General features: G+C 56.1%; 6 protein-coding genes across 6 annotated transcripts; 4 read left to right on the forward strand and 2 right to left on the reverse strand.

Moving 5' to 3' along the window:
* Positions 1-178: 178 nt before the first annotated feature.
* GCG54_00004545 (Histidine protein methyltransferase 1) lies at positions 179-1,438 on the forward strand (the record flags this gene model as incomplete). Its single annotated transcript, XM_045404594.1, has 2 exons — positions 179-670; positions 767-1,438. 2 exons carry the CDS (start codon positions 179-181, stop codon positions 1,436-1,438), a joined length of 1,164 nt encoding a protein of 387 aa, XP_045262537.1.
* Positions 1,439-5,677: 4,239 nt separating this feature from the next.
* GCG54_00004546 (uncharacterized protein) lies at positions 5,678-6,458 on the forward strand (the record flags this gene model as incomplete). Its single annotated transcript, XM_045404595.1, has 3 exons — positions 5,678-5,870; positions 5,936-6,280; positions 6,334-6,458. The coding sequence occupies 3 exons, from the start codon at positions 5,678-5,680 to the stop codon at positions 6,456-6,458; spliced, it is 663 nt and encodes a 220-aa protein (XP_045262538.1).
* A 1,543-nt stretch (positions 6,459-8,001) lies between these two features.
* On the reverse strand, positions 8,002-9,300 carry GCG54_00004547 (Protein phosphatase PTC7-like; the record flags this gene model as incomplete). The annotated part of the gene is made up of 2 exons (XM_045404596.1): positions 8,002-9,173; positions 9,231-9,300. The coding sequence occupies 2 exons, from the start codon at positions 9,298-9,300 to the stop codon at positions 8,002-8,004; spliced, it is 1,242 nt and encodes a 413-aa protein (XP_045262539.1).
* A 677-nt stretch (positions 9,301-9,977) lies between these two features.
* Positions 9,978-10,952, forward strand: GCG54_00004548 (Succinate dehydrogenase [ubiquinone] iron-sulfur subunit; the record flags this gene model as incomplete). The annotated part of the gene is made up of 3 exons (XM_045404597.1): positions 9,978-10,335; positions 10,428-10,579; positions 10,632-10,952. 3 exons carry the CDS (start codon positions 9,978-9,980, stop codon positions 10,950-10,952), a joined length of 831 nt encoding a protein of 276 aa, XP_045262540.1.
* A 1,448-nt stretch (positions 10,953-12,400) lies between these two features.
* Positions 12,401-14,530, forward strand: GCG54_00004549 (putative succinate dehydrogenase [ubiquinone] flavoprotein subunit; the record flags this gene model as incomplete). The annotated part of the gene is made up of 4 exons (XM_045404598.1): positions 12,401-12,448; positions 12,531-12,973; positions 13,034-14,257; positions 14,311-14,530. 4 exons carry the CDS (start codon positions 12,401-12,403, stop codon positions 14,528-14,530), a joined length of 1,935 nt encoding a protein of 644 aa, XP_045262541.1.
* A 719-nt stretch (positions 14,531-15,249) lies between these two features.
* GCG54_00004550 (uncharacterized protein) lies at positions 15,250-15,918 on the reverse strand (the record flags this gene model as incomplete). Its single annotated transcript, XM_045404599.1, has 3 exons — positions 15,250-15,406; positions 15,481-15,711; positions 15,770-15,918. The coding sequence occupies 3 exons, from the start codon at positions 15,916-15,918 to the stop codon at positions 15,250-15,252; spliced, it is 537 nt and encodes a 178-aa protein (XP_045262542.1).
* Positions 15,919-17,331: the final 1,413 nt, after the last annotated feature.

A 17,331-nucleotide genomic window follows, 5' to 3' on the forward strand; every position in this document is an offset into this window, starting at 1 on the left:
AGTGCAACATCATCGCCCGGCGAACCTGCAACGAGGCACCGGGAAGCGCAGCGCACCGACGTCGTTGAACACCGCCCCCACATTTTGATAAGCCAGCTTCTCTTCCCTCACGACTTTCTTATCGTCGCGAAATTTCCTACAACCCCGCGGCATCCCACCATCCCCCTCCCCCCCAAAAATGTCTTCATCCTTCTCCTTCGGCTTCGGCGGCGATGACATAGAAGACGACGCCTCTCCCGCCCCGGCCTCCGCGCCCGCCGGCCCGGGGCCCGACAACACCCCGGCGCCGCCCGCGGCGGCCGCGTCGTCGTCATCGTCCGCCTTCCCCGTCCCCGGCAAACCCCAGCTCCCGCCCACCGGCCACGACCTGAAGCACATGCTCGCGCAGCTCCCCTCGAAAGTCGCCTTCAGCACCCTGGACGTCGCCCTGGACGACGGCACCGCCATCGCCATACCCCGCCGTGAGCTGTGGGACGTGCGCGTACAGCTCATGGCCGAGGACGAGACCGCCGCCGGCCCCGCGGCCGAGGGCCTCGGCAGCCACGACGTCAAGACGGGCGTCTACGAGGGCGGGTTTAAGAGCTGGGAGAGCAGCGTCGACCTGGTCAAGGTGCTCGCCAGCGGCGGGTACCTTGATGCGCTGAAGCAGCGGCCCCTCCGGGTCGTAGAGGTATGAGAGGACTTGCGCCGGTTTAGCGTGGAGTGGCGATCGATGATGATGATGATGATGATGATAAGAAAGGGGCTAATGTGATTGACGGCACAGCTTGGTTGCGGCACGGCGCTGCCATCTCTGGCGATCCTGCAGTGGGCAATGAGGTATGCGACAGAGAGGTCGCCGCTGCTGCTGACGCTCGCCGACTACAACCCGACGGTGCTGCAGCTGGTGACGCTGCCCAACTTCATTCTTGCGTGGGCCCTGGAACGGAGGGACCAGAGCCCGGCCCTGCAGGAGGCGTTCGCGCTGGAGGACGAGCTGGAGCTCACGCCTGAGGTGCTGCAGCAGTTCCAAGACTTCCTCGCGTCTTCGCACATCTCTCTCAACTTCATTTCCGGCGGTTGGTCACAGGAGCTGATCGACCTACTGTACGAGAGCCAGTCCAAGCTGGACCAGCAGACTTACGACAGGGACAACATCAACAAAGACTTTGATACCCTGCTCATTGGGGCCGAGACAATATACTCCCCGTTCGCCCTGGAGGCATTTAATGAGATGGTCTTTGCTATTCTTAGCAAGGAGAAGGCGGAGCGGGGAGGCAGCGGCTGTCAGTCACAGGCGCTGGTGGGAGCCAAGAGGCTGTACTTTGGCGTCGGGGGTTCACTCGACGACTTTGTGGACAAGGCCAGAGGGAAGGGCGCGACGGTGACCCAGATCGCGGAGGAGACGGAAGGTGTCCGGCGGGGAGTCGTGCGCTGCACGCTGAGTTCTTCCGGTTAATAGAACCATCGTTCCAGTCCAAGCTGTCGGGTGACGCTCATCTGTTTATGGTATTTGTTTGCCACCGCCGGGACGATGCCGTGCGCGATTCGCTGCCTTATCGAACCTGTGTCTTGGGAGGCCACGAATGCTCTGGCGCACCGGCGCGAATTGGGTAGAGGTCCTTGCCGTCGTTGAGCATTCTAGGGGAGCCAAGGAAATTTCCATGAGGTGCTGGCAGCTGGCAAGGCGGAGGGTCTCGGGCTGTAGCTGTGAGTCCTTTCGGAAGGCATCCATCGTCCCAGACATTGTCGTAAGACGCGGGGACCTGTGGCATGAACCAAGACCTGTCGACGAATGCTGGGCACGTGAAACGTCAAGCCTGATTGATGGGCACGGCTGTGGCGTTGCAGAATGTTCATCAGCCTGGCTTTCTCTTGTCCTGCATCTGCAGCAGCCACGGCGTGGTACCGAATCGAATCGCATCACATCGCCAATTCCAGTACCGGCATTCCCGTCCGTGGCACCGGATCGCGGCCTTGTACGTCACCCAAGTCTGGGCTGCAAACTTTGGGGGTGATTCGGAAGAATATCCATTCCAGCAGGGTGTCATGTTGAAACGCTCCTTGAGGCAGAACCAGGCTTCGCTTGTCCTTTTTCGTCCGGCCAAGAGTAACTTACCACAATATGTCACTGGCGTTGATGGCGGAAAGCTGCATGTGAATGAGCTGGGAGCACAGAGGGCCAAGCCTGTCACGGAGCTGCCACCCCGTCAGCTTGAAACTCTGCTGAAGGCGAGGACATCGATATGCTGGGCTCCAACAAAAATTTTCACCGATAGTTGCTCGCGGAGTTGCATTTCCATGATAAACGAAGTTGTTAATGACTGATATATCGAATCGTTCGGACGACACTCGAGCCATCAGATGGCGTTCCGTTGTCGGCCGCGCGGGGGACTTCCAGATGGATGCCCACAAGGGGACGTTATGGAGAATAGACGAATGGCTAGAGCAGGGTACGGAGGGGGAATTGTGGGTGAACCGGGAGCTGTTAGTGTCCGAGTCCGTCGATTGGAGGTCAGGCACAAGGCCCATGGCGCAAAAATGCAGGTACCGTGCAAGCCGTGAAATAGCGCGCATGCTGGGGAGATTTGTCCAATGTTGGTCTCCACAATGGGTCTCCAACGGGGCGCATTGAAATTGGTCCTTTTTTCTCTCTCTCAGATATTGGCATCTTGGAATCGCAATTGGGCAGCGGCCCAGGCCCTGACGTCGTTCCATTGCATCTCATTGCACAACCGATGGAATACGCCCCCGTTCGCCGATTGAGAGCGAGATTGGCTGCGCTTGTGCGATATGATGTTGCAGTGCTATGTGCTATATCCGTCTACACCAGCCAATATGTGCAATATGCGTGCATGTATCGCGTACCGTGCCGTGGGAACGAGAGTTCTGGAGAGAGGGGCCGGATGGAATGCGCGGCACGGCTCAAGCGGGTGCAGGCGAAGAGCAGAATCTTCTCCGGCGCCCCTCGGTAGATCCTCATCAGGCGATACCTGTCAGGTCAGTACCGTCGATTGGGGAGGACAGGCCGCTGGTTGGCACCGTCATGATCGGTGAACGAGTGTACCGTTCCAGCATGATGTGCGCCAGACTATCGTTGATGGCGACGGCCGAGCAGTCACTCACCTCTCACAGGTGCGTCAGGCCATCCATAATCGCAGCATCGAAGCATGTAGAAAAGCAACTTGCTACGTCCGCGGCAGCTGACCTGTTGTCTCAAGCCCTGCTCGTCAATGCTTCTATGGGGCGGAAACAAACAGACAGACAAAGTTGCCAGGATCTAAATGACTTTGCGCTAGAAGTCAATGGACTGACGGTGAGAAGCGGAAACAGAGCAGGCTGGGTCGTCGGTGAGGGTGACGACGTAAGTGTCGCCGCCGCGTAGCCGCGGGCTGGGTCCTAGCACATCAGGGTGAAGGAATAGAGGTTCGGATGCTTGGAAATACCAACGCTGCCGAGGGCGTCGTCACCTCCATTTTGGCGTGGTGGGGGAGCCTTGAGCTGTCAAGGTCAGCCTGCAGCAACCATCGGATTGACGACGAACGGCGACTGGTCCGCGGCAAGTAGAGTTTTTGCCTCTTGAGATAGAACACGAGATGGAAAGGAGGGTGGAGGGATGGACGCTGTTGGCTGCGCACGCAATTGCAGGCTGAGTTGGCTGGGCGTCAGCGAGCATAACAGCAGCGTCAACAGAAGCAGGCTGAGATGGCAATATGCTCACATTCCCATGGGCGGCGAAAAGAAGAAGGCGCTTGGGGGAGACACACAGAAGGTACCTCGTCTGGGCTGTTGATGGCGCGCGCGCCATCTTTCGGGCGAGAGATGTAGCTGTCGGCGCTGAAAAAGAGAATGAGTCTTGTCCCCTCCCTTGCTGCGCCTCGAAAGACCCAGATCGACAGGAACCTCCCCAGGACCCCCTCGTCATCGGGCCAGAACGAGAAAAGCGGGTACCAGAGCATGGGCGAGAGTCAGAGACTGGCGCAAATCAGGTCTTGGGGCATCTCTTGACTCCCTGAGTCTTCTTTGGCCCAGTTGCGGCGGGTGTCACTTGCGGTGGACTGAGGTGAGATGGACCATTTGCCCACTGGATTGTGCCATTACGGATGCCGGAGGTGGACGCGACGTTGTCACGCTGGACGGTCGACCAGGGCCGCTGCTCGCCCCAGCTGAATGGATGGAAGGGTTCTCTCAGAGACCCCAGCTCAAAAGACCAATAGGGGCGCTCGGGCGACTCCGGGGCACATGGGTAAGAGAGGGGGGACGTTGAGCGAGCTTCGCGGTCGACGACGGTCGTTGGAAAAAAAAAACTGGAGGTGTGTTGTCGGCAACTAAGGTACCTAACAGTTCGGGCGACGGCGCATAACGTACGCGCGGGCAGAGTGGTTACCCTTCCAGCTGTTCCAGGCCAGCTAACGCCTCATTAGACAGCTCAGCTTTAAGGTAGGTGCTGGTAAGCAGCTAGGAAGACAGCCTAAAGTCGCAAGCTGTAACAGGTGCAGCATCGTCTGGCAGGAGAGAAGCGTGCTGTTGAAAGCAGCAGCGAAAGAAGGAGACGGCGCACCACAGAAACCTGAAGCCTGGTGCTCGTTAGCGTGTGGCCTCGGGTTCGCCATGTTCCTCTCTGCGACAGGGGTCCCCGTCCAAGAATTTTCTGCCCCAACCCTGATTAAGCTTAGCGCCGCGCCCCTGTTGCTGGGGTTGCTAGGACTGGTGGGAAGGAAGGAAGGACGGACGGTTGGAGAGGAGAGGTACTTGCAGGTTTACACCCTCCCAGGCCATCGTCGCTGCTTCCTCATTTGCGACGAATTGCGCTGCGCCGACTGGACGCCTGCTGGCTGCTGCTGCTGCTGCCATGGAGGTACCGAATGGCATCGTACTCCGCCTGCGTAAATCACGGGCTTGGGAGAGGCTGGAGGCAGGCGCCAGGTGGGAGCCGTGGCCGTGGTGCCCGCGCCGTGGTTCACTTTGCAGCAGCAGCAAGGAGCAGCGCCTTCCGCGCAGCGCGGTTACTGTGTGAGATGGCTTTTGTTGTGATTCCATCGCCCTTCATCGTCGAAACGCCGCCAAACAAGCAAGCCTCGACTGTGCGTAGCTCCTGTCTCGCGTGCTCGCCTCCCATCCCTCACCTCACCTCACGCCTTCGTCCTTCCGTTATTAAACTCACCTTGCGCTCCTCTCAGTCCCGCGCTTGATGATCCTCCATTCCACCCGTCTCCATCACCAGACCCAAACTCAACACACAAACAAATCTGTCCGTACACACAACACAGACAAACATCAACCCACGCAAGATTACCACCCATCGCGCGTCCACACCCCCGGAATTCCAACGTCTACCCTCGAGCAATATCCAGGAAAAGCTCCGTCTGCTACCACCATCCCAGGTACCGCTACTGATGTAAGTCGCATGCCTCCGCCAGAACCCGACCCGCACACCCCCCTTCCATGCTCTACCCCTGGATCTCTGTCTTCGCCTAATTTCGCTCCTTCGACACGGGGAAGCCAGAAGCCTTTTTCTACTCCTGGGCCCCCCCTCGAGCCATTGCCCGTTTTCCTCTCTTGTTTCCTCACGAGCCTTCCCGACATTCGTTGTTGACCTTTTTTTGCGACCTTTACAGTAGTACGATACCTAATACACCAACCTCTACACTCGTTCACCAACTTTAATCTTCACAAAAAAACAACCCAATCCGTCACAATGAAGACCTTCTCCGCTACTCTCGTCGCCGCGTTCGCCGCTGTCGCCCAGGCTGTCCAGCTTACCAACAGCGACTTCGCCATCACCGCCGGCCAGCCCTTCACCATTACCTGGTCCGGTGCCACCGGTGCTGTCACCATCAACCTGAAGAACGGCGCCAGCACCGACCTGAAGACCGTCGCCGCCATCACCAGTAAGCCCGCTGCTTCGACCTGGTATGGTCTACTCACAGTATCAACATGACTGACATGAATGCAGCTGGTGCTACTGGCAACTCCTTCACCTGGACCCCTTCTGCCAGCCTCCCCGCTGACACCTACGCCATCGAGATCACCGACGGCAGTGAGACCAACTACTCTGGTCAGTTCCAGATCTCTGGCGCCTCCGGCGCGGCCACTGCCACCGGTGCTAGCTCCACTGCTGCTTCCGCTTCCGCTTCGGCCTCCGCTTCTGCTTCCGCCTCTGCGTCTGCTTCTGCCTCCGCTACCGTCACCGTCACCTCCGCCGCCTCCTCTACCGCCTCCGAGACTGCTGCCACCGTCTCCTCTGCCGCCAACTCCACCATCGCTTCTACTGTTTCCACCAGCACCCGCGCCAGCACTCGTAAGTCTCTATCCCGGTTCTCTTCATGGCGAGATTCACTAACAAGTAAACAGGCGTCTCCTCCACTACTGGTGCCACCACCTCCCCCACCACTGTCCCTGGCAGCGACTCTGTCCGCCTCGGCTCCCCCATTGCCCTCATCGGCCTCACCGTTGCCGCCATGCTCTACTTCCAGTAAGCGTGTGTGTTTTACGAGGACGAAAAGGGACAGTCATGAGTCACTTGACTGGTATATGATGGGAACAAAAGGGTTTAATATATAGTAATGCGATCCAGGAACAATCAGGATGAGGCGTTGCATATGGGGTCTAGCTAAATTGAGTAGCTGGACTCGATGAAGACGATGACAACGGACGGCGTACCACTTCTGTGTATTGTATTCAACTGGGTCTGTACACAAGCATAGTCAATTACAGCAATCAGATGCATTGTTGCCTCTTACCATTCATTCGCCAGACCAACTTGTGGCCTGTTCGCCTGTGACCATCTGACATCTCGATTGTACAACGGCAGACCCCTCATATCCTCCGTGCTTGCATTGCCTATTCAAGCGACATGCATGACCTGGCCGTTTGTCCTCGAGCGACGTGACATTCTGCCAGTGCTTCCTGTGCGACGCTGCATGCGGGTCACTCGGGCGCAAGCATGCAGGGTACACTGTAGTCCGGGGCGCATCCGCGTCCGAGGGGCATTTAGAAAATCACACCAACACAGCATCAAGATCTTCTTCGGTCGTTGCATTTAAACTCATCCACGAAACAAACGAATTGTAAAGGTCTCCAGAAAATAAGGAACAAGAGACCGGTTTGCTCGACCCTCCACGTGGAGAGGCTGACGCTGACGTGGACCCCTTTGGGGCCCAAAAAAAAGGGGGGGAAAGACTGGCAGCCGTGGGGAAGGCAGAAGAAGGAAGCAGCGAACCAACGTCGGTTTCGCCTCCTGCCGATCAGCAGGAGAGGATTCCCACCACACAGACACAGACACCCGGGCGAGGGCAACGGGGGGGAAACAGGTTCTACGGCTACTGGTTGGGCGATCGGATGAGCCAAAATGTGTAGTTTGTTCGGTGGAGAAATCGAGGCTGTGAAGGAAAGGATTGGGGCGCTTGTCAACGTGAGACGTCTGGGAAGGGAACGAGATGCTGGGCTTTCTGGCATTGTTCTAGCGTGTGTATTCTGACGTGTGGTTTGAGAATTTGCTGAATATGTCTTGCTTCATGATTTGACGTTGTCCATCATCTTCCTCTCTGTCGATGGGGTTAACGCGGTCAATTCCTTCAATCGCATCGTTGTTTCCATCAACATGGGCTTGAATTTACCCAGATTGTCCGTCTGCCAGCTGCAATCTCGTATATGCTATCATCTTCGTATTCTACAATGGCGCGATCTTTTCTATAAGGCCCAAAGCAAGATTCCAGGGTTGTGACGGGGAATGTGTAGCAATATGACAAGCTCGAATCGTCGTTGCTTATTCTCGATGGGCTTGTTGCTTCTATGTACACGATGGATATCTGAATTCGCGAAACACTAGACAGGAAAGAGACGATGATGTCCTAGGCTTGAATGCAGCGGCGGCGCCTCTCTTCCGGTGTCTATATTTTTGGTGGCTTGAGAAAACAAGAAAACGGAAGCCCATCCCGACGGCATGCTTTGTGTCTTTTGATAATAATACAATTCAGAGATTCGACGCTTCATGCCAGAGACAACTCCTCAACGTGGGCCTTAGAGATGGCTCTTGACCTTGGTGTCGTCCGACGCAATGAGCACGACGACGCAAATGTCGTCAATCTTGCCGCCATGCCAGTTCTCCTGGGGGAAGTACTTCTGGACGCCCTTGGCAAAAGGACCGTCGTGCTTGCGGTTGAGGCTAGCCGACTTAGCTGCCGCGGTAATCTCTGCTGCCAGGACGCTTTGCAGCGTCAAGAACTTTGAAGGTGGTCGTACTGAGGCATCCTCTGAGGGCTTCGTAAATGGCTTGAGGTTGTCGACGACACGCACGCCGTTCTTGCTGTCAAACCAGGCCCCCGTCGTCGTCATGACGTTGCTCACGATGCGAAGTATGTCCTGGTTGAAGAGGTTGTCCCACACGCCGTCTGTCGCAAACACCACTATGTCCCCGTGTCGGAGGGCGTGTTGGGTAACGTCGGCGTCGGCGGGGAAGTCGCAGAGGTTGGCGCCACCGAAAGCAGCCATGCGTGCTGCCACAGCCGGGGGCACGATGGAAAGCTGGTAAGGGGTGTTGAAGGCGTGCGTTTGAGGCTCAGAGTAGGTGTGCACGGCGTTCAGACGGAGCTGGATGAAGCCCGAGTCGCCCAGGTTCGCAACATCGAGGTTTCCATCCGGAGAGGCGACAGCAACGCATGCCGTGCTTCCTCCGGCAGGAACCGTCTTGTCTTCACATATCGCCTGGTACCCGGTCTGCATCAAAGCCTGCGCCCGCAATGGGTCCTTATCGCCACTGCCTTTTGTCGAATCGTTTTTGATCGCATCGTGGCCATAGGCTGACGAAGCCATGTAGTCGCAAAAGCCGTGCGAAAAGTCTGCAGGATCGACACCAGAATCGACCCAGCCGCCGACACCATCGGCGACGCCCAGAGCTACCGACCCGGATTCGCCTACCCTACTGACGAAGAAGGCGTCATGACCGCTGTCTGGCCTCGATCGCTTGCTGCGATTCAGTTGAATCCGATTGTATGGATTGAAATGGAAAATATGTGTCGAGGGATCGTACGGTCGGTCTTTGCCAGTGAAAGAGGCTGCGACGTGATAGGAGAGCTTGGATGCTGTCGAATCGGAGCTCATGCTTCTGGTCGTCGAGATGTAGCGCTGGGATAGTGGCTTTGGAGGGGTCCGTTGCTGACGCAACAGATACGTCGGATACAACGAGGTGCAGGCTGTGATGCAATCAGCTTCTTGTCCTCAACAGATATCGCATTGTCTGAAGGTATTACCCTTAGTCAAAGGCTTGGTATGAGAGAGCTGGACCAGGGGCTGGCGCAAAGCGATCACCGCTGCGGCCATTGCTTCCAATGTGCAGCGACGTGTCGTGTTTCTTGGAGATGCGTTTGCGGTGCTTCCGCAGTCCGCATGGTAACTATCCCCGCGTCAAGTTTGAAGGCGACAGACGACGACGTATAGTCACCTCGCTGCGGGCTCAACAACGCTGTCAGCTTAGGATTTCATATGGAAAGATGGGAGCTTCCTCGACGCGCACGAGCACAATTGGACACTTGCGACGCGATGGGTGCAGCAGCCGTCCAAGGGATGGATGCAACATCCACCGATTTGATGTCATATGAAAAAGCACACCCCAGATTTGGCAGGGATGACACCTCCGCCATATTCCCGCTTCTGATCACGTGCACCCACGGCAGCACGGAATGCCCGAGTCCTTCTTCACATTCACCCGATCCTGGTCACCTGTGGAGAACTTGGGCTTATTATCAGGCTGCACATGATTGGCCGGTTGTCCCGCTGGCCCTCGGGTATTCGAAGTCGGAACCAGCAGCCAAATCTTCGATGATGTTTGATTTCGCCCAAACGCCTCCCATAGGATCATATTACGGTGATCCGGCCAACTTCTCCAACCACCAACGCCCCGCAGCACACCTGCAACTGCTCAAGCATCTCTTGGAGTTTCAACAAGCTGTTTTTGACTGTATCCTCGCGATCAATCGTTCCCGAAAACAACCGCCACAATGGCAGCTCTCCGCTCTTCCTCTCGAGTCCTTGGAACGGCCACGAAGGCCGCTTTCCGCCCTATCGTTACGATCCCTCGCCGTGGCCTTGCCACCCCTACGGATGCGCCCGCGGTCAAGGAGCCTAAGATGAAGAAGTTCACCATCTACCGCTGGAACCCCGACACGCCGACCGAGAAGCCTCGTATGCAGGAGTACACTTTGGACCTCAACAAGACGGGACCCATGATGCTGGACGCCTTGATCCGCATCAAGAACGAGATCGACCCCACTCTTACCTTCCGTAGGAGTTGCAGAGAGGGTATCTGCGGTAGCTGTGCCATGAACATCAACGGACAGAACACTCTGGCTTGCCTTTGTACGTGTCCCCCTTGAGGGCGGGGGCAGAAACTCGACTCTGCCGTCGCCTTCGATCCGGAAGATGGGAAAGCATGGCTAACCAAAGTCCAGGCCGTATTCCTACTGAGAGCGCGTCGGACGTCAAGGTCTACCCTCTGCCTCACACCTACGTCGTCAAGGACCTCGTTCCCGACTTGACGCAGTTTTACAAGCAATACCGCTCAATCAAGCCCTACCTGCAGAGAGACACTCCTGCCCCTGATGTACGCCGAAATCGCCACAACTCACTTAAAGGTTTACGCTAACTCTTCGTAGGGCAAGGAGTACCGCCAGAGCGTCGCCGACCGAAAGAAGCTGTCTGGTCTCTACGAGTGCATTCTCTGCGCCTGCTGCTCGACTTCCTGCCCCTCGTACTGGTGGAACTCTGAGGAGTACCTCGGACCTGCCATCCTCCTTCAGTCCTACCGCTGGCTGGCCGACTCCCGTGACGAGCGCAAGGCTGAGCGTAAGGCCGCCCTCGACAACTCCATGAGCTTGTACCGTTGCCACACGATTCTCAACTGCACACGTGCCTGCCCCAAGGGTCTCAACCCCGGCAAGGCCATTGCCGAAATCAAGAAGGCTATGGCTTTCTAAGAAGCGAATCGGAAGTTGGTGGCGGAGGTTTCTACAGGTTGGAGTCATAATCTTGGGCGGCGCGTTATTGGCTGTATACTAGGTAGTGTGTACTTTATGAGCATGGCTGGAGTTTGAACTCCTTGGACACACTAAAAGGGGACTCTGAATTCAGGCTTTCTTTTGTTTCCGTTACTCTACGGCTCACTGATGAGAGATTACCTGTGTGTCTGGATGTGGTAAAGCAATGCAAAGCGAGGGGGTCGGACCTCAGAATGCTACTGGGTCACTGGGTCTGTGGAAGAGGCAAAAGGGGGGGTCAGGTGGACGATGCAACAAAGAAAGTTGCCACATTAGAGTTGGCCGTGGAACGGCGGCTTCATGATAGATACCTAGGGTAACCCTAAATTATTTACAATTCTTCAACACTGCGGCAACCGCGTAGGCACGTGCTTTGAAACTCTCGAACGCGATATTGCGACAACGAGTTGCGAATTGATTATGGCTGCACTACAAATGGAAACCGTTTGATCATTGAGCGCTAAGCTGTTACCGAGGGTCCACGTAGTCACGTTGTTTGAAAAGTGGCAATGCGAATAATCGCGCGCGATAGCGAGCTATGGTCGTGAAGTCATGGACTTGGGCCTTTGCATCGAAAAGGACCCAGTTCCACCCGCACCTCGGCAATGGGGTTCGGGAAGCACCGCAGAACTAGCACGCAATGCGAAAAGCTGCAACAGGGCCAATTGCGTTCAATTGAGAGACAGAAACGCAGAGGCAAGAGTTGCGACAACTTCAGAGCAACTCTTCAGAGGCATAGTTCAAGTGCGCAATATGTATCGCAACCCCAAATTTTGCGGATAAACATAATTCTTCAATGGCCGCTGATCCAGGAGGGCTAAGCTTTCGTCCGGTCGCACTGATGATAGGTACCCCGGATTGGATCTTCGGAATTTGACGGGACTTATGCATGTGAAGGTGTGGCTTTCCTGGAGTGTGGCTAGTGTGGCTTCGGCTCCTCGGCGGATGTCCAGCTTAGGTTCGTATGGAGACGGAGGGATAATCACGAATCAAGACAGAGTGATTGGCTGAATCGCTTGTGGAATCCTTTCCTCGCAAACCTCTCGACAGGTCGTACCCGGTAACCTTTTCCCACCCAAGTTGTTGACATCGACTGGAGGCAGCACCTCGTTCTGGAGACCGATCCCAATTGAAGGTACGTGTGCAATTCTGGCAGTAGCAGGTCTTGGTGGACTTCTCTCTTACTAACCCGTTGCCCGCAGGCCTGATCTCTCTCTTCCGACAACGGTTAGTCCCGACCATTCCCTTCCACGCATCCATCCACCCGCACAGCATCCTCGGCCGTCAACGTCGTCTGCCACCCCCACGACCTGAGCATTCAGGACCACGAATACGCCAACAACCTGACACAACAATACTGACACTCGACAATAGTGTTTATAGCAAATATGGCCTCCTCAATGGCGCTGAGGAGATTTGCTGCCGCCAGACCTGCTGTAAGCATTCCCTCTGTCGTGTGGCAACCTTCGACGGAATTTATGGCCGGCTTCGAGAAACAATCCCGCTGACAATTCTCAGTTCTCGCAGGCGCGCGCATTCTCCACGACTAGATCCGCCGCGCGGGTCTTCGCGAACCAGCCCCTCCGTGCGAAGGAGGCTTCTCCCTACGTCAGCAACAAATACCCCGTTATCGACCACGAGTACGATGCCATTGTCGTCGGTGCCGGTGGTGCTGGCCTCCGTGCCGCCTTCGGTCTCGCTGAGGCTGGCTTCAACACTGCTTGCATTTCCAAGCTTTTCCCCACCAGATCCCACACCGTCGCTGCTCAGGGTGGTATCAACGCCGCTCTGGGCAACATGCACGAGGACGACTGGAGGTGGCATATGTACGACACCGTCAAGGGTTCAGATTGGCTCGGTGACCAGGATGCTATTCACTACATGACCCGTGAGGCTCCTGCCTCCATTGTCGAGCTTGAGAACTACGGCTGCCCCTTCTCCAGAACCGAGGACGGCAAGATGTGAGTGCCATTCCACGACCTAGCTGTGAGATCCTTCTTGCTTACAGCCCTTTGCAACAGCTACCAGCGTGCTTTCGGTGGTCAGTCTCAGAAGTTCGGAAAGGGTGGACAGGCCTACCGCTGCTGCGCCGCCGAGGACCGTACCGGTCACGCCCTTCTGCACACTCTCTACGGCCAGTCCCTCCGCCACAACACCAACTACTTCATCGAGTACTTCGCCCTCGACCTGATCATGCAGGACGGCGAGTGCCGCGGTGTCCTCGCCTACAACCAGGAGGACGGCACCCTGCACCGTTTCCTCGCGAACCACACCGTCCTGGCTACTGGTGGTTACGGACGTGCTTACTTCTCCTGCACCTCCGCCCACACCTGCACTGGTGACGGTATGGCTATGGTTGCCCGTGCCGGTCTGCCCAACCAGGATCTCGAGTTCGTCCAGTTCCATCCTACTGGTATCTACGGCGCTGGCTGCTTGATCACTGAGGGTGCTCGTGGTGAGGGTGGTTACCTCCTCAACTCCGAGGGTGAGCGCTTCATGGAGCGTTACGCCCCCACCGCCAAGGATCTTGCCTCTCGTGACGTCGTTTCCCGTTCCATGACCATGGAGATTCGCGATGGCCGTGGTGTTGGCGAGGACAAGGACCACATCTTCCTGCAGCTCAGCCACTTGCCCGCCGAGGTTCTCCACGAGCGTCTGCCCGGTATCTCTGAGACCGCCGGTATCTTCGCCGGTGTCGACGTTCGTACCCAGCCCATTCCTGTCTTGCCCACCGTCCACTACAACATGGGTGGTATTCCCACGAAGTACACCGGTGAGGTTATCACCGTTGATGAGAACGGCAAGGACAAGGTCGTCCCTGGTCTGTTTGCCTGCGGTGAGGCCGCCTGTGTCTCTGTCCACGGTGCTAACCGTCTCGGTGCCAACTCCCTGCTCGACCTCGTCGTCTTCGGTCGTGCCGTCTCCCATACCATCCGCGACAAGTTCTCTCCCGGCACTAAGCACAAGCCCCTTGCGGCTGATGCTGGTGCTGAGCACATTGAGGTTCTTGACAAGGTTCGCACGTCTGAGGGCCCCAGGACCACCGCCGATGTTCGTCTTTCTATGCAGAAGGCTATGCAGACTGAGGTTTCCGTTTTCAGAACACAGGAGTCCCTGGATGAGGGTGTTCGCAAGATGGTTGAGATTGACGCTCAGTTCCCCGAGGTCGGTATCAAGGACCGCAGCATGATCTGGAACTCCGATCTTGTTGAGACCCTTGAGCTCCGCAACCTCCTGACTTGCGCGTAAGTAACGTCCTTGTTTAAATTTGTTACACTTGACGCTAATAACTTCACAGCATTCAAACCGCCACTTCTGCCGCCGCTCGCAAGGAGTCTCGTGGAGCCCATGCGCGCGAGGATTTCCCCGAGCGTGACGACAAGGAATGGATGAAGCACACTCTGTCTTTCCAGAAGCAGCCTCACGGCAAGGTCGACCTGAGCTACCGCGGTGTTATCGCCAACACCCTTGACGAGAACGAGTGCAAGGCCGTCCCTCCTTTCAAGCGTGTGTACTAAACCATCAATGTTACGATAGACCAGGTGTCGGGTGTTTTGGGAGGCGCGCAACGGGAATGTCGGAACAGCAGAGGATGAAGAGAAAGAAGACTGGGGAGAGGAGGCGAATCATAATACCACGATAATTTTCAGTTAATGATCGTGGGAGAAGCCGCGTGGGGAACAAGTTACCTATCCTTTTTGGAATATGCTGTATGGGTTAGGTACATGCACCGCAGGCTTTCGGGCTTTGGCTCTGGAGTTAAAAACGTGTAAAGTAGGAGGAGAAATTCATTTTGTTCAAAGAGTAAACTGAATCAGTTCAAACTTGATTGTCCCTTGCCATTCGAAATTGATGACTTGGATATTTATCTCCTGCCTCTTATAACTTCCCGTGTTCACGGTGTTCATGGTGTAAAATAACTTCGTTCCACTCTGGTCTTGTTGTCACGACCACCCTTAGCTGGCCGTTCTCATCACACCGCGTCGAGATATTTGGCTCAGCCAGGAATGTGCCAAACTAATTGACTTCCACCGTTCCTTACTTTATTCAAATAGACACGCCACGCGCCGTCACGGTCACATGCACCAAGTGAGCATATGGGTAAGACATTGCGCGAATGGAGACGGTAGTTCACAGCAGCAACATATCATTGCGAGCTACCAGCAAGAAAGATACACTACATTTTCCTTCCTGGTTTTTCTTTTTTGTTCCATCAACATTTTCCTCTCAGCCATTTTCAAGGGGTGGGATCGGCAGTGAAGTACGGGAGAGAGTAGGTCTGATCAGGCTCGCTGGTGAAGTAAGGTAGAGAATACGTCTGGTCGGGCGCAGACGTGGATTTCGAGCAGGGAGGCGCGGTGTAGGACGGCCAGGGGCGGCAGTCGGAGTGGCATCTTTTGGCAGAAATGTTAGCTGTCTATACTTCTCTCTCGTGGAATGGATCGGCAATGGGGAAAGAAAGACTTACCCGCCATACCACTGACCACACTCGTTGACGTAGTCTATGCAGACGGTGCGCTTGCTGCATGAGTCCGTGATGATGGTCGGCGGCTTAACCGGGGTCACCGAGATGCTGGGAGGCGCGGTAGGGCGAGGCGAAGGCTTGCCCGGGATCTTGGTGATGGACTTTGTCGGCTTCGTAGGCTTTGGGCAGGGAGGCATCGTGGGCGCAGTGTCCGGCTTGCAGGCATCGTAGCAGCTATCATCCGACATCAGCAAAGGATCGTTGGAAGCAACGGCAGGGAAACCTAACTTACCCTCCCCAGCGCACGGTGGGACAGGCGGGGTTGATTCCGTCGATGCAGATGTTCTGGGGGCAGCCAGCCTTGCCCGGCTGGATCTGAGGGGCAGCAGCGACGAAGCCAGCGACGCTCAGAGCAGCTGCGAGAAGTTGAGTCGAGTGCATCTTAACTTGTAAGTCGTAGAAGAGTTCTGAAATCTGCAGATGTTGGTTTGTATATGTGGAGAGCGGATTCTGGTTTTGTGCTGGATTACACAAAAAACTTTCCATCAGTCAAGCCGGACAACCGGGTTCCTATATAGCCTCACGGCCTGCGCAGACAGGTTGCACGTACACCCGCGGCGGCTTGCCCAACAGCCGACTGGGATAGTTTCCAAGACGGGAAGACGGAGGCTAGCGGGAGTGTGTTTGTGCCTGTCTCGGCCGCAGGGGAGGAGTGAGCTGCCATTGCCCTGCCCCGCGAGATATGCGCCCTGGTTGCCAGTGCACAAGTCACATCGCCAGATAAGTTTGCTTCCATGCCCGCCAAGCACAGTCTACCTTGCTTCGGTGTAGGTGCCAAGAGACGCGGAAGCATGCCAAACGTGAAAATAGCTTACACAGGGCCACGATGTAGGGGAGAAAGGGAGCGCATGCGGATGGTGGTCGAAAGTAGCGTGCGCCGCATGTGCAGGTGGACAGAGCGGTGGATGGGGTCGACGATCAACGATTGGTGATGAGGTCAAGGTCTCAGTTCTCGGCTGTTTTCGAGCAGTCTCGTCTCAGACTGCCCTACCAGAAGGGGTATCCGTATTCAGGGCTGTTGCAAGAGGCAAGGGGGATGTCGAGTGGGCACCGCGGGGAGTTACACTAGCACAGTTCCTTTGTTCGTGATACCCAGGTGTGGACTCGAGCGATGTCTAGCTGATGTAAGGATACCATCAACGGTCTTCAGCTCGTTGCAGGTTATAAAATTCTTGACGAGAACCCATTGTTGAAAAGCGACGGACAAAACTCCGCCTAGGTCGGCCTGAAAGTGGCTCTCCAGATGTAAGCCCGGGCTGAGAGGCTTTCGTGATGTTGCCCGGCACCATGCAACATGCCCGTATGTGGCTGGTCCATTGCTTATACGGGGGAGTCAAGATAACCGTATCCAGAAGCTTTCTGCTCCTGCCAAGGCGCTTGTTTCGAGGGAGCGGCGACCTGGACCCCTGCCAGCGAACGGTACGGGCGGCGGGCGGACTGATTTGGGCTGATTATATTCGAAATCGACGTCGAGGTTGGATTCGGGTGAGAGACTCAGCGGTTCTTCGGCCCGTCTGAGCAGTTCGTCCACAAGTTACAAACAGGTCAAGAAATGCAAAGTCTCAGACTAAGTTGCGGCATGTTCCATCGACTGCGGAAAGCCGTTCACTGGTAGTAGGCTATCACGAATCCTTGGGACTGTGTGATATGGACCCGGGAAGCGTGGAGCTAGCCATGGATGCCAACTCAAGATCGTACAACTGCTCCCACCGGCTGGGAGGAATGCCACCGGAAGCTTGGGAGGATTCGTATCTGCGACAGGACTCGGGCGTTTGGTCTCTGACGGTTGAATGA

This window comes from Colletotrichum gloeosporioides, assembly GCF_011800055.1.
Source record: "Colletotrichum gloeosporioides strain Lc1 chromosome Unknown consensus_54, whole genome shotgun sequence".
Classification (NCBI taxonomy): domain Eukaryota; kingdom Fungi; phylum Ascomycota; class Sordariomycetes; order Glomerellales; family Glomerellaceae; genus Colletotrichum; species Colletotrichum gloeosporioides.